This window comes from Misgurnus anguillicaudatus, chromosome 18, assembly GCF_027580225.2.
Source record: "Misgurnus anguillicaudatus chromosome 18, ASM2758022v2, whole genome shotgun sequence".
Taxonomy (NCBI): Eukaryota; Metazoa; Chordata; class Actinopteri; order Cypriniformes; family Cobitidae; genus Misgurnus; species Misgurnus anguillicaudatus.
The window spans coordinates 23,491,867-23,508,759 of NC_073354.2; the positions used below are offsets into that span (position 1 = coordinate 23,491,867).

General features: G+C 37.6%; 1 protein-coding gene across 2 annotated transcripts in view; it reads right to left on the minus strand.

The window, feature by feature from the left end:
- The window catches only part of usta (uronyl 2-sulfotransferase a), an 81,835-nt gene that overhangs the window by 12,528 nt on the left and 52,414 nt on the right, over nucleotides 1-16,893 (minus strand). The window contains exons 3-5 of one of the 2 annotated variants that reach the window (XM_055186495.2): nucleotides 6,647-6,814; nucleotides 2,682-2,761; nucleotides 2,413-2,566 (exon numbers count right to left, since the gene is read on the minus strand). In XM_055186495.2, the coding sequence (XP_055042470.2) occupies nucleotides 2,413-2,566; nucleotides 2,682-2,761; nucleotides 6,647-6,814 (402 nt within the window). The remainder of the gene's footprint in view (nucleotides 1-2,412; nucleotides 2,567-2,681; nucleotides 2,762-6,646; nucleotides 6,815-16,893) is intronic. The other variant, XM_055186496.2, reaches the window with a different exon arrangement.

Consider the following 16,893-nt stretch of genomic DNA (forward strand, 5'->3'; position numbering starts at 1 on the left):
GTCCATTCCATGAACAAACACTCGACTGACTTTCCCATGGCAAAGATACTAGCATGTCTCTGTGATATTATAGTTGCGCATTGAAGACTCATCACCCGCGAGCAAGGACATGACATGATTGAATATATCTTTATTTGATATATCAACCACTTCTTAAAGAGGCCCTTCCACATAAAACCGTTTTTATTTTTTGATATGTGTTAGGTCCATATGTGTTTGTGTTGTGTCGTGAATGTGAAAATTAACTTCCACCTCCTTTGTCAGCTCTAGCCACTGAAAAGACATAAGCGGAGAAATCAGGTCAGTTTGAAAAGCTTATCAGTGTGACGTGGAACTGATCGAGGTCATTACTATTCATGAGCTCTTCAACTTAAGACCGCGCCCACATATTGCGTGTATTTGAGTTAGTTTTCATAACAAGTTACAGCAAGGATGGCTAAACGTCAACCGTACCGTATTCGGGCCATTGTTTTTCGTCGAGAGACATCATTCCTATTAAACGAGGGAAGCATAACATTTGCTACATGTTTGGATGTTCAGAAGAACACTGGATTTGAAGAGAGACTGCGATTTAAAAGCAATGCTCCTCTATCGATATTGGATCCGGACAGAATGGCGCATCTTATGTGAGTAAAACACTTTAGTCCTATGTGTCACTGTGGCGGCCGGTGTTTTCTCTTTCGAGGGACGCGAATTCATGCTGCACACACGTTGAAAGGGTTTATGATAAAAGACACGCGTGTGTGTGTGAGTAAAACACTTCAGTACTATGTCGGCCGGTGTTTTCTCTTCCGAGGGATGCAAATTCATGCTGCACACGCTTTGAAAGGGTTTATGATAAAAGACACGCGTGTGTGTGAGTAAAACACTTTAGTACTATGTGTCACTATCAGTTGCGGCCGGGATTTCTCTTCAGAGGGACGTGATTCACGCGAATTCATGCTGCACACGCTTTGAAAGGGTTTATGATAAAAGACACGCGTGTGTGTGAGTAAAACACTTTAGTACTGTGTGTCACTATCAGTTGCGGCCGGGATTTCTCTTCAGAGGGACGCGATTCACGCGAATTCATGCTGCACACGCATCGAATGTGATAAAAGACACGTGTGTGTTTGTGCATTCGTTACACGCGCGTGGAAGGGTTTATGTAAAAGACGTTTGTGTGTGTGTGTGTGTGTGTGTGTGTGTGTGTGTTTGTGCGTGTGTGCGCTGCTACACGCGCATCTAAAGGGTTTACGATAAAAGACACGTGTGTGTGTGTTTGTGTGTGTTTGTGTGTGTGTTTTTGTGCGTGGGTTTACGATAAAGACACGCGTGTGTGTGCCAAAAGGGTTTATGATAAAATATGCGTGTGTAAAAAAGACACTGTGTCTTAAGACACTCACTTAACATTAAACTGATTACACATGAGATTAAATTGAAAGTTAGTTTGAACGAAAAACTGTTATCCAATCATAGCAGTGGCCATTTACTTCCAAGTCGTCAATGCAGCCCGCCCATTAAAACGCATAATTCCTCTAACCAGCCTCAAAATCAGGGTACAAAATGGCCTACTACTTATTGCTTTTGATGTTTCATGAGTAGACCTCAGACAACAGTATAAAACAATAAAAACGTCAGAGGAAGGGCACCTTTAATTTCATCCTCCCACTGAGTCATACATGGCAGGTGTAGTAAATATTAACTGTTTAAATCACGTTTTATGCGTGCTCCCACTACACTGTTTTCTACCAGCTGGCTATTGATACGGACTTCTCACACAAAGAGGGGAAATCGTCACATAACTTACTTCCGCGTTCGAAAATAAGGTGGATAGACCGAGCGCTCACATTTGCATCCCTAAAAAAAACCTAACTTAGACAACCCAGAATGCACAAACTCACAGAAAAGCGCATACGCAAGTACCGAAATAGGGTTTATATTAGAGATGCACCGATATCAGCCAATAATGGGTATTGGTCGATAAAAGCAATTTTTCTCACGATAGTTATGGCTGATATAGCCTGTCGAATAAAAAGAGAACAGAAAAATGATATGAATTATAGCTCTGTGTGTATAGAAAATGTAAAGAAACATCACTAGTGTAATGTTTATTATTAATGCTCGTTATGTGAATAAATAACGTTTAGAAAATGTAATCTTCAGAATTTAATTAATATAAAATGAAACTATTGGTATCGGCAGATATCACTTTAAATAATCGCTATCGATATCGCTGGACAAATTTAATCTCAGTGCATCCATAAAACTTAAGCACAGCAAAAAAGAGGAAACCATTTCCAAGTATATCGTATAATAAAGAAAAACATGCATGCAATTGAAAGAACACACAGTTACTCAAATGTAAGGAATATATAAGGAAGTGGGAATTCAAAACAGAGCAAGAGAAGAGATTTAAAGAGAGTTACTGACCAGATATCGCTCATCATCTTTCATCTGCGGCGTACGGATCAAGTGATTCTGCTCTCCTCTCCAGTCCCCAAAACGTCGGAAAAAGTAATTGGAGAGGAAGCGGTTAATGGGATCTCTGATGATGTTTATATATACAGGCTGGTCTATTCTGAATCTGAGAAAGACAGAGACCAACAGGATAAGCACAACGTCTGTCATTCATTTAATAACAAACAAAGTTTCAAGCTTGGACCAAATAAATTCAGATAAATAAATCCTGATTTGCTTACCTTGTAAAATTAAGAAAGTGAACATGTCTCGTGTACAGAAAAGGCTGAGGAATAGTGCTAATGTTTCTCATCAAATCCACCTGGCAACAAATCCATACACAAACAAGCACATTAGAGAAACTATCCAGCATTAAAGCAATCAGGTCACATGTGCGCTGCACTTTTTCACCAGCCCACCATTGCTTACATGGGTGGTATTGGTACAGTGGAAAGTTATTATGTCATCTTATGATGTTGACTTCTCATTACCTTAATGTCCCTTAATGAGGGCCATCTGTGGCCACAGTAAGCTCTGATAGAGCCCATGTGGCCCCAAAATATACATTACATTTCATACACACACAGGCATAACTAGACCTATAACAGACCACCATATGGGGAAGGGTGATGTGGGCCTGGTGTGATAGGATGATGTGACAGAAATGTGGCTTTAAAGCCCTTAACAATACACATGGATGAAATTGGTAAATAGATCCCCACATCCTCATCATCAAATGCTGTAAGAAGTGTTACAAGCTCTGGACTCAAGCTGGTGCCAAAAACTCGTATTACACATCTTTTATCAATCTCTTAATCCAAGCCAAAGCATACAACCCAAATGCCCACACAGGCCTGTGGCAATGACATCACCTTAATGAGATAATTTCCTGTGCTGTATGTTAAGTGCACACAGAAGGGCCTGCACTGTACCACTTAAGTAAAGATATAGGAGGTGTTGGTGTGACCACATCATAAGCAACACTTCGGGTTTTGTGCTTATGTGGGTAAGACGTCGTTGGTTTGGTGTCTTGAAGCTAGGGATGCTCCGACTAATAATACGTGGCCGATCACTATTCTGAATCGGACAGCCGATCTTATTACAGCTATTTCATGTACTACGGCTTTTGAACAGTAAGTCCTTATCGATCTAAAATCACTGTTAGTTTGAGTGGTTTATAACATGCATTTGAAAAAGCAACACTCGTCAAACATAATTATTAAACATATTCTTTATTATCATGAAAATACCTGAAAAGGTTTGAAGAACAGCAATATAAATATATCCTTCAGCCATTTCGTGGAGCTGCGTGTCATCACAGCTGCATGTGTATTGTTCTTTGTCTACAGCGCATTTTGAGTTTCTGCACGAGAGCGCCCCCTGGCTTTTGGATGTAGCGACATTTCACCGTAATTCATCGAGAAACATAGCAAGCATTATCGGCCGATCGATCGGAGCATAATTGAAGCTAAAATTATAATTATAAAATAACACAGAGTGCGACACAATGCATCATTTACATAATTGGGCTCATTTGATTTATAGTATGTATCAGTATAGATTGCCGCAGGAATTACGTACCCCTGTAGGCCAACCCCGGAAGCCAGCGGGACAAAGGCTCCCTGGCCAAAAAGTCCATTAACTTTTCCCATTAACCTTTGGATTATCACAAAAATGTTCATAACCCTTTTATCACCTTTCAAGTCTAAATTTAGCTTTATATATTTCTAGTAAACACATTTACACTTCAAAATTCATAAAATTTCTATTCATCTGTGAAAATTAACTTGTTGGACAAGACGTGTTAGTGTCTTTAACTTTTGTTAAACACAGAGCTTATTTTTTGCGATCATTTTAAAGATCACGTTCTTCCTGATCCCATTTTTTAAACCCTAGTTAGTGTGTAATGTCGCTATAATAGCATAAATAATACCTGTAAAATGATGAAGCTGAAAGTTCACTGCCAGACGATATATTTTCTTTAACAGAATTCGCCTTTCAAAGCCTACAGCGAATGGCCGGTTTGGACTACAGCCCTCTACTTCCTGCTTTAATGACATCACTAGAACAGTTTTTGACTAAACTCCGCCCACAAGAATACATCAGCCACCAGCTAAGCTAACGGCAAGCTAAGCTGCTATCGAATCACAACACACTAAACGAACTACACAATCAGAACTCAATATGTATTTCTGAAGGACGGACTTCATAGAACAAGGAAGACATCAGCCCGTTTTGAAGACAGTGAAATACAGATGAGTAAACTGTGTGAAAAATACCGCTTTTTTACACGTGAAACATGAACACATGTTATATTGCGTACTGTAAACACAATTAAAGCTTCAAAACACAAAAAGAACGGGACCTTTAAAGTTTATGAAAAAAATGGAATGGGCCCCTCCACAAGGGAACTACAGCGTCCAACCAACTTCCGGGTTGGCCCACAAAAATATGACATCCCCGCGGCACTCTATTACATACTGTCTGAAAGGTTTCATGCATTGTACTACTTATGTGAAGTACTTCTTAAAGTCATTAACTTCTGATGACAGCTTGCAATTTCTGGGACATGGGTGAAAGGATTTGATATGGATGTCAAGTAAAGAAACCAAACAAAAAATGTTGAACTCGCATCTGGTGTAAATCCACAGTTAGAGACTATGCAGATGCTTTAGGCCCGTGGATACTACAGGTAATCAGTCATAATCACAGCTGTCAGCCAGAGAAAACAAAGACTACACGCTTCACCCACAAAGAGAAAGTTATGTTAACTAATAATGAACAGAGTCAACTGAATAATTAACAATTCCCTAAACAAGGCATTATATGGTTTAATTAAATTAATAAACTTTACTTGTGTGCCAATGATCCCATAATTGTTTATTGGGTAATTTAAGTTTTATTGGCAGTTTAAAAAGCCAAACAAAGCATGTAACCAGTCAAACATCTGGACACACCTACTCGTTTTTTAATATTATTTTAATATTATGTTACTACTAAAATCTTAAAATAATATTAAAACTATGAAACAATAAAAAACATTTTATATTTTAACTTCTTTAAGCAGCATGACACTGTATCTGATGTGGCACACATTTGACGGTACTCTGGAGGTCAATGGGTACCGTCAATTGTGTTGTTACCACCATTTCTGTAAATATCTACTTTGTGTCCAACATAAATTAAAACAACATGAGGTGAGTAAATAATGACAACATTTTCATTTTTGGGTAAACTATCCCTTTAAGTGTCTCCTTTATGTATTTGCCAGACGCTTGATCCAAATCGACTTACAGTTAATTAGCTATACATTTTTTATCAGTTTGCGTGTTCCCTGGGCTTGAACCTATGACCTTTCGAGCAGCTAATGCAATGCTTTACCCGCTGTATCTCTTGAATCCATTTTAGTGGTCAAAACTTTTGCATCTCCATGTCAGTTCAATCATAGACATGGGATGGAGTAAAAAAAAGACATGCAGTCTACATGAGATATTGAAGATATTTTATGAGTACAATATATGTCTACATATTATAAATGTATACATTATTTCTAAAATCACATTGAAAATCACTTTGGCTTTTTTATCATCTTCCTGTTTTCCGCTCTCTATACATACAAACACAAACAAATCGAACAGTCAAGTCTTTTTAAGTAATGAAACCCTCGTGTGTTCTGACATTCAGATTCTTGTAAACATTTAATATTAGCTTTAAGTATTTACACCAAACCAACCCACTCACCAAATGTTATTTATATGTATCACTCGCATATAAAACAGTTTATTCTGGGATTATGAAAGGAACTATATACTGTCCAGACTGAATTGTGAGTGTACTCATCTCTTACTTTCTCCACCTTTTTCCTATGTCCCTCTCTCTTGAACTTGTTTAACAAACGTATATGAGTGTTATTTAATCAACAAAATTTATTTCAGTGTTCATAGGTTTAGCTGCGTGGAGGTGTAGTGATCTGTCTCTACCCAAGAGAGATGACAGAATGTTTTGATTTCCTTTCCGCAAAAGGAAGAAAGTGTGTATTTTTCTCCACAATGAATGCCATCCGGATGCGTTTCATTGCCATTGGCATCCAGTGAGCATTTCCTTTGGCAAACAGCTTCGCTTAATTACATCAGCAAGTTCACATCTTAGCATGCTTTCCGTCTTAAGGTTCTATATAAGGCATTAGTTTACCCAGACACACACTCACCCATCCACTGACCTGCTCATGCTTTGTAAGTCTGGTTTTGTTATGAATGTCAGATGAGATCAAATTAAACTGATGCTTTTCTGCAAGTATTCTCAGCAGTAGAACCACCGTCCGACTTCCGCACTTGCCCACCCTGTTGTAGATCACCTGACTTGGGAATGGCAGCACCTAGACACACACACACACACACACACACACACACACACACACACAGAAAGAGAAAAACACACAAATAAACATACAGTTAAGCCCGGTGCACACTGTGAGATTTTAGCCACGATAAAACTGTCTGGGATAAATGTTTAAATCCTAAAAGATTCCTGGAATCCTATACTAAAAGCTGCTGTCTTTAATCTCTAGTTTGAAATGTTCACAGACAGCCAAGTAATGACCGTTGAGATCAAAATTATGCCCCGACCAAATTCTGGCAGTGTCAGAAATTTAGAGACACAATCATGCTGTGTGGCACCTTCCTACGACAACCGGCAGAAGAACCAATAGAAGCAAGGAGGGAATAAAGAAAGGACGGAAGAAAGGAAAGAAGAAAGAATGAAAGGAAGAAAGAAATGACGGAAGAAAGGAAGGACGGAAGAATGAAAGGAGAAAAGGAGGAAGAATGGAAGAAAGTAGAAAAGATAAAAGGAAGAAAGGATGGAACAAAGAAAGGAAGGAAGGAAGGAAGAAAGAAAGAAAGAAAGAAAGGAAGGAAGAAAGACTGGAAGGAAGAAAGAAAGGACGGAAGAAAGAAAAAAGGAAGTAAGAAAGGAGGGAAGAAAGAAAGAAAGAAAGAAAGAAAGAACAAAAGGAGAAGGAAGATAGGAAGAAAGGACAGAAGAAAGAAAGAAAGAAAGAAAGAAAGAAAGAAAGAAAGAAAGAAAGAAAGAAAGGAAAATATGAAAAAGGACGGAAGAAATAAATAAATAAAGAAAGGACGGAAGAAAGAAAGAACGAAAGAAAGGATGGAAGAAAGAAAGGAAGGACGGAAGGAAGGAAGAAATAAAGAATGGAAGAAAGAAAGAAAGAAAAAGAAAGATAGGAAGAAAGAAAGGACGGAAGATAGAAAGGATGGAAGAAAGAAAGGATGTAAGAAAGGAAGGACAGAGAAAAGAGAGATTGGAAAAAAGAGAGGAAGATATGAAGAAAGGAAGGAAAAAGGGAGAAAGGAAGGAAGAAAGAAAAAAAGAAGCAATGAAGAAAGGACGGGAAAAAATAAAGGAAGAAAGAAAGAAAGAAAGAAAGAAAGAAAGAAAGAAAGAAAGAAAGAAAGGAAGAAAGAAAGAAAGGAGAAGGAAGATAGGAAGAAAATTAAGGACAGAAGAAAGGAAGGACAGAAGAAAGAAAGATTGGAAAAAAGACAGGAAGATATGAAGAAAGAACGAAAGAAAGGATAGAAGAAAGAAATGAAAGATGAAAGAAAGGAATGAAGAAAGGATGGAAGAAAGAAAAAAGAAAGGAGCAAAGGAGGAAAAAAGAAACAAAGGATGAAAGACAGAAAGAAAGGAAGAACAAAAGGAGAAGGAAGATAGGAAGAAAGAAATGAAAGAAGAAAGAAAGAAAGAAAGGAAGAACAAAAGGAGAAGGAAGATAGGAAGAAAGAAAGGACAGAAGAAAGAAAAAAAGAAAGAAAAAAGATAGGAAAAAAGAATGGACAGATAAATGAGAAGACAGAAGGAAGAAAGGAGGGAATAAAGAAAGGACGGAAGAAAGGAAAGAAGAAAGAATGGAAGGAAGAAAGAAAGGATGGAAGAAAGGAGGGAAGAAAGAAAGAAAGAAAGAAAGAAAGAACAAAAGGAGAAGGAAGATAGGAAGAAAGGACAGAAGAAAGAAAGAAAGAAAGAAAGAAAGAAAAAAGAAAGAAAGGAAAAAAAGAGAGGAAAATATGAAAAAAGACAGAAGAAATAGATAAATAAATAAAGGACGGAAGAAAGAAAAAACGAAAGAAAGGATGGAAGAAAGAAAGGAAGGACGGAAGGAAGGAAGAAATAAAGAATGGAAGAAAGAAAGAAAGAAAAAGAAAGATAGGAAGAAAGAAAGGACGGAAGATAGAAAGGATGGAAGAAAGAAAGGATGTAAGAAAGGAAGGACAGAGAAAAGAGAGATTGGAAAAAAGAGAGGAAGATATGAAGAAAGGAAGGAAAAAGGGAGAAAGGAAGGAAGAAAGAAAAAAAGAAGCAATGAAGAAAGGACGGGAAAAAATAAAGGAAGAAAGAAAGAAAGAAAGAAAGAAAGAAAGAAAGAAAGAAAGGAAGAAAGAAAGAAAGGAGAAGGAAGATAGGAAGAAAATTAAGGACAGAAGAAAGGAAGGACAGAAGAAAGAAAGATTGGAAAAAAGACAGGAAGATATGAAGAAAGAACGAAAGAAAGGATAGAAGAAAGAAATGAAAGATGAAAGAAAGGAATGAAGAAAGGATGGAAGAAAGAAAAAAGAAAGGAGCAAAGGAGGAAAAAAGAAACAAAGGATGAAAGACAGAAAGAAAGGAAGAACAAAAGGAGAAGGAAGATAGGAAGAAAGAAATGACAGAAGAAAGAAAGAAAGAAAGGAAGAACAAAAGGAGAAGGAAGATAGGAAGAAAGAAAGGACAGAAGAAAGAAAAAAAGAAAGAAAAAAGATAGGAAAAAAGAATGGACAGATAAATGAGAAGACAGAAGGAAGAAAGGAGGGAATAAAGAAAGGACGGAAGAAAGGAAAGAAGAAAGAATGGAAGGAAGAAAGAAAGGATGGAAGAAAGGAGGGACGGAAGAATGAAAGGAGAGAAGGAATGAGAAAGGATGGAAGAAAGGAATAAAGTAGAAAAGATAAAAGGAAGAAAGGACGGAACAAAGAAAGGAAGGAAGGAACGAAGAAAGAAAGAAAGGAAGGAAGAAAGACTGGAAGGAAGGAAGTAAGGACGGAAGAAAGAAAGAAAGGACAAAAGAAAGAAAGAAAGAAATTAAGAAAGAAGGAGAGGAAGATATGAAAAATGACGGAAGAAATAAATAAATAAATAAAGGACGGAAGAAAGAAAGAATGAAAGAAAGGAATGAGGAAAAGACAGAAGAAAGAGAGGAAGGAAGAAATAAAGAATGGAAGAAAGAAAGAAAGAATGGAAGAAAGAAAGAAAGAACAGTAGAAAGAAAGAAAGAAAGAAAGAAAGAAAGAAAGAAAGAAAGAAAGAAAGAAAGAAAGGAAAAAAGAGAGGAAGATATGAAAAATGACGGAAGAAAGAAAGAACGAAAGAAAAGAATGAGGAAAAGACAGAAGAAAGAAAGGAAGGAAGGAAGAAATAAAGAATGGAAGAAAGAAAGAAAGAAAGAACGAAAGAAAGAAAGAAAGGAAAAGGAAGATAGGAAGAAAGAAAGGATGGAAGAAGAAAGGATGGAAGAAAGGAAGGATGGAAGAAAGGAAGGACAGAGGAAAGAAAGATTGGAAAAAAGAGAGGAAGATATTAAGAAAGAAAGGAAAAAGGGAGGAAGGAAGGAAGAAAGAAAGACATCCAAAGAAAGAAAGAAAGAAAATAAAGAAAAGAAAGAAAGAAAAAAAACAACGGAAGAAAGAAAGAAAACAGAAGAAAGAAAGAAAGAAAGAAAACAGAAATAAGAAAGAAAGAAAGAAAGAAAGAAAAGGAGAAGGAAGATAGAAAGAAAGAAAGGACGGAAGAAAGAATGGAAGGAAGGAAGGAAAGAAGAAGGATCTTACAGTATATCATAAATATAAGATCATTCTGATGTTTTTAGTCACTACATAATTCCAAAATTTCCATTGATGTCATTTCATGATCTTCATGACTTAATAGAATTATTCTAAAATGTGGAAAATAGTGAAAGAAATGAGTAGGCGTCTGAGCTTTGTTTTGAATTATACAACAGTTCTTTCTGGTTCTTGAATCTGATTGGCTAAGAGCTATGCGATATTCTACTGATAACCGCACAGTAACCGCTTCACCTTTCGTATCATTCCGCCACCTAGTGAATGGAGGTCCTTTTAACAGGCTCATCTCTGAATGGAAAAACTGCACGCACACACGGACAAATTTGTGTCTCATTTCACTAGCTCGTAAATCAGTCTGTGAATCCCAATCGGAAGCGACTATTCCGTCAAGATGGATGTTACGTTAAACTTAATAGGAGTAATGTCTTGTCACATCATGTGGACGATTAACATTTGGAAAGAGGAATGTAAACAATATTTTTTCTGGAGCGATATCTCTTCTCAGAACGCGAAAACAGAGGAACAGCAGGTAAGCACCGCAGCTTTTAAATGTGGACATTGATCATTTATTTTACCGTGACTATTAAAACATGTTATGAGATATCACCACTGGTATATTTATAAGCAGCAAGCAAAAACATCTCTCTGACACTTATAAAAAACAGTTTTATATAGTACTGACAAGAACAAAGTCTAATAATAATAATCGAGTGCTCGTATCGCGTTAAGAATAAATGGGAAAGCAATAGTAACATTACATAAGTATAGTTTTATTAACTTTTACCTCGCGCCAAAACAGTAACAACACAGAAGACACTAAATATGAATAAGAAAACAAGTAATAGTTTGATCATGACACCAAATACTGCTGATTTGATCTCATTTTTGACCATCAAACACAAACAAGGCCAACCTCAGAGCCAGGGAATCCCTGTCAGATGTGTAGCCCAGAGAGGGCGGTGGTCAGCGGGGCGAGTGAACACTGACGTCCGCTCATGCTCTGGTTCTCATACGTACCGAATCTCACTAAGCAAACGTTCAAACAGGCGCTATCTTTACTAATCGACTGCCGATTTAAATATAATACATATACATTCTTGACTGAACTAATCTTAAAACTACACTTTGTTACCAAGAAACGGTAATATAAAGAAACGTCTTTTCCCTCCATTGAGTAATTATGAGATTCAAAGCAGCCGAAAGTGTTACCTGTCATTCTGGCTGCCCTCAAATCCATGGCGGAAGAAAGTAGTTCCCAAACAAAGAGGCTTTTAAAATAACTCTGTTGTTGTTTTCTAGTTTTCGTTTTTCAAACGTGTGCTGTCAAACTGTTGTATAAAAGCAATATCGCTCTCGGAGTCGTGTGATATAGCTCTATATCATCACAGCTGTGATTGCCTCCGGCACTCTGCCTACGGCCTCGTGCCTCTGGCCTAATCACAGCCGTGATGATATAGAGCTGTATCACACTCCTACTCGAGCGATATTGCTTAAGTATTGAATATGTATGATAATGTGATTTCCACAGAAGGCTGATTTACAACTTAGGCTTTTTGCCAACACTATCACTATCACTTTCGACTCCCTCCCTCTTGTTAATACCTAAACAAGACCTCCTCCTGTCATGCCCCCGCATTGACTTTAATTATTTTTTCGCTCTCACAGACTCAGGGTTCAGAACTGTGCTCTCTCCCAAAATAACAAACACTGTTCAAGTTCACAGATAATGCCCTCTTTTCAGCTCCCTCTCTCCTGCACACAGACATAAGAGGCCTTGTCTTACCCCAGCTGCCTTTCTAATTCATCCTCAACCCTTCTCCTTCACTCACTCTCCATTTATCTCTGTCTAATAAACAAACAGAATGATGTTCACTGAAAATGTGAAGTAAGAGAAAGTTTTCTGTGATGGTTGGGGTTAGGGAATAGAATACAGTATACAGTTTGTACAGTATAAAAACCATTACGTCTATGGAATGTCCCCACAAAACATGGAAACCAGAATGTGTGTGTGTGTTCACAAGCGGCTTATTTAGGAATTCTGGAATCTCGTGACTGTATATTAGTCTGGGCCTCTTGCTGATGTCCATTGAACCGGAAGAATGGTGGATGGTGTGGTTTTGAATTATCTCCATCATTTTAATCTCTCACGACCTTTCACCCCAGTAGCTATGTTGTAGCTAATTGGTGCAATCTACTCAAAGCAGTTGGCTACTGACCACAGTAAAATTGGCCTTTGAAGAATTTATTTATTTTAAAATAGATGTCTTCTAACTTCCTGACCTGGATGATAATATTGTAAAAAGCCTAAAAGGTGTGACCAGGACCTGGTGAAAAGAGAAGTCGATAGATAGTTTTCACTGAACTGTGTAAGCCTGAAGCTCTTTGACTCTGAGCCACAAATAAAGACAAAGATGAGACTGTGTGAGCAGCTGTCTGATACAGACAACACAAAATAGGGGAAGGAACCAAAAGACCCAAACAGACCAGTTTTGGATGAAAGTGTTTTAAGGTTGATTTAATCTGATGAAAGGCAAACTGTTTTATTGTGTCTGGAGCAATCATGTACTACTTGAAAGCTTAACCAAGATCTCCTAAATATATATGCATGTAGTTTAGAGGTGTTTTTTATAAAGAGTTTATAGAAATTTCTGTTTTTACCTGTATGTATTTACGTTCACATAGTCATTTTGCAGACATTTTTATCCAAAGTCAATTTTTTTTTGTTCTCTTAAAAGCATATGTGGATACAAACATAATAAGCAAATGTATACATTACATACATTATACGCAGAACTTCATAAGTACACCACCAAGCACAACGGATATACAGTAGGCTTGTGTTTTACAACATAAAGCAAACAAAACAAATCTGGAAAATGTGACTTCCTGAATGCAAGAGTAACATAATCTAAGTCCAGTTTAATGTGTGCATGTATATAAATCTAACCCTAATGGATCAGGACGTCCCTGTAAATCTAGACTACTTTTTATGCAATAATATTTAGTGTAGATCTGTACTGTTTGCAAGCCGTTTTTTTTGCTAGCTTTACTCCCTCATAGTTCCAAAGAGACCCCAAGCCAGCAATGATAACAACTAGTTTTAACATCTCACAGCTGTGGATAAACAAACTTGGCCTCTATAAACACACAAATTCTCAACAGAAGTTTACAGATTTAGCAAAAATTCACTTTTTTTCTGGCTCACATAACACACACACAAACACACACGCACACAAACTCTGGTTTCCATAGACGTAATGGTTTTTATACTGTACAAACTGTATATAATATTGCCCTCCCCTAACCCAAACCCTAACCTCAACCATCACAGAAAATGTTCTGCTACTTCACATTTTTAATAAACTTCATTCTGGTTGATTTATAAGCTTGTTTCTTCACCTCAAAATGTCCCCACAAGGTCAGAAAAATACTGCTATTCCCATCTTTGATTATTACCAGGTACACACACACAGTGTCAAATGCAATTCATGAATCACTCCAACATAACAGCAGGTCTTTGACTAATTTGATCTTAGTTAGTTTGCAGCACCTCGACCTCGAGCGCAGTAATATTGGAGGAAAATTGAGCGAGACGGGGAGCACTCAGGAGTGATGATGTTACTGCGCGCCGAGATCGAAGTGCTGCAAACTAAGTGCTCTTCTGCCATACAATATAGTTCTCATTTTTTATCCGCTTAAAAAATGTCACGTTTTATTTTTTGTGCCACCATACTTACTCGTGTAACTACTCATGTAACAGTCTTTAAATAGGGAAAACATAAAAGTGTTTGGTGGCTTCTAAATTCATCCCTTTGGATCCTAAGGAATGAATGAGGCTAGGCTAAATGCTAACACATTCACGATGCGCTGTACGAAGATTAAGTGCACGCACTGAATAAAGATAGGTATGTATTAATTAATCTAAGTTTAGGTAAAAAAATAGAAAAATATTGAAAAACGTGTGTTTTCCTTTAAGATATTTCTTGTAACTATTAAAAAAATATATGTTTGGAAATGTAATGAGTCCTACTCGCACCGGTCCTCTCGCACCCTAGCGATATTTGAACTGCTCCAGTCCGGCATGAGAGTTAGACGCTCTAACAAGAAGGCTAAAGATATTTTTTAATGCTAAAGGAACATTAAAACACATTTAAATACATATAAAAACTGAAGAAACCTTTAGGGAATTCAAGAGTACATTCTGTCTCAAGCATGTAGTGACAAGTGCATGTTGGCCTTTTGGTACTCTCATATTAAGAATAATCTGTTCTGTAACATATGGGTATATAATGACTCATTTTTCAGCAAGTCTCTGTAGAAACCATAGACGGACCACAGTGACGGCATCAACCCTACTATTATGAAATGCAACTATCGTTTGTCTTCTGAGAAAACCCAGCTGAAACTTTCACTCTGTTTAACCTGTTCTGCAGACTGCGTGTAATCACACTGGATATACTCATCCAAAATCAAGCTTGTCCTTTCAATTCAATCTATTTTTCTGACAAATACAAATCAAGCGGTTTTCCATTGTAGGAAGTGCTGATAAGCTGACCAGCTGTGTGTTGGGTCACAGCAGACGACTTTTACATTCACTTGAAATGCTATCTGATGACCACAGCAGCTCTACTTAAGCAAACGGTATCCCTCTGGACAAATTCGTCTGCTAAACATCCTAGAGACTCATGAAATCAGAAAAATTTAGTTGCTAGTGTACGTACATCTAAGAGTTGATACTTTTAGCAGATATGAAGAACTCAGATGCAAAAGCTGCTATACGCCACGCCATTAAAAATGAGATCATGATATTGACCAAATTCTTTAAAAGGAGCATTTCACCCATAGAAACATTAATCTTTATTGAAAGTGTGTCATATTTGTAGTGGAAACGTAACATACATTTCGAATTTGGTGCCTATTAGACCGAGAAAAGGGGTGTTTGAAGTCTCATCCCCTCAACAAAGATATTGGACTTCCTTCTTTCAATGATGCAAAATGATGATTTTTACATCATTGAAAGAAGGAAGTGCATCACTGAAATCTGTATTTCTCAGCGGCAACTGAGGGAATGATGTACAACCATTCAAAAACATGACCGGGGTTCTAATTATACAAAGCTTAATGCAAATGGGTGAAGTGTCCCTTTAAGCACGTATTATAAGTTTATCAAATACTTAATCCCGGCCTCAGGCCCTTTAATAATACCAGTGTGTTGGCAGAATCCAATAAACGGCACAATGATTTTTCAGTCCTCTAAATGCACAGGAAAAATCCCATAAACAACGTCACGCGTGTGTCGGATTATAATTGTCAAGCTGCAAGAGTTTTTACCCGGTTAAAGGATAGTTACAGAATATATTTAGAAACTTTCAGAATTTTTAACCTTTTATCTTTATTCAGAAAAGAGAGTGAAGAGTGATTGGAGACTTTTAAAAGCGGAGATTTTTGCATGTATTTAGAGGGTTTTGCTGCGAAGGACAGTCAAATTTGTTATATACCAATGAAATAAACGGGTATTTGTGAGAATAAGGCATTTTAATGACTAAATATTAACCTTTACATTGCCACTTAAGTGAAATTACTCAACCAAAAAATAAGAGCCTGACAAAAAAATGCTAATTTACAGTGGGGCAAAAAAGCACCCAGTCAACCACCAACTGTGCAAGCTCTCCCACTCAAAAAGACGAGAGAGGCCTGCAACCTTCATCACAGGCACACCTCAACTATGAGAGACAAAATGAGGAAAAAAATCCAGAAAATCACATTGCCCGATCCTTCAAGAATCCATTTGCAATTCATGGTGGAAAATAAGTATTTGGTCAACAACAAAAAAGCAAGATTTCTTTCTCTCACAGACCTGTAACTTCTTCTTTAAGAGGATCCTCTGTCCTCCACTTGTTACCTGTATTAATGGCACCTGTTTGAACTTGTTAGCAGTATAAAAGACACCTGTCCACAACCTAAAACAGTCAGAATGCAAACTGAACTATGGCCAAGACCAAAGAGCTGTCAAAGGACACCAGAAACAAAATTGTAGACCTGCACCAGGCTGGGAAGACTGAATCTGCAATAGGTAAGCAGCTTGGTGTGAAGAAATCAACTGTGAGAGCAATTATTAGAAAATGAAAGACATACAAGAACACTGATAATGTCCCTCGATCTGGTGCTCCACGCAAGATCTCATCCCGTAGGGTAAAAATTATCACCAGAATGGTGAGCAAAAATCCCAGAACCACATGGGGGAACCTAGTGAATCACCTGCAGAGAGCTGGGACCAAAGTAACAAAGGCTACCATCAGTAACACACTATGCAGCCAGGGACTCAATTCCTGCAGTGCCAGATGTGTCCACCTGCTTAAGCCAGTACATGTTCGGACCCGTCTGAAGTTTGCTAGAGAGCATTTGGATGATCCAGAAGAAGAGTGGGAGAATGTCATATGGTCAGATGAAACCAAAACATAACTTTTAGGTAGAAACTCAACTTCTTGTGTTTGGAGGAGAAAGATGCTGAGTTGCATTCAAAGAACACCATACCTACTGTGAAGCATGGGGGTGGAAA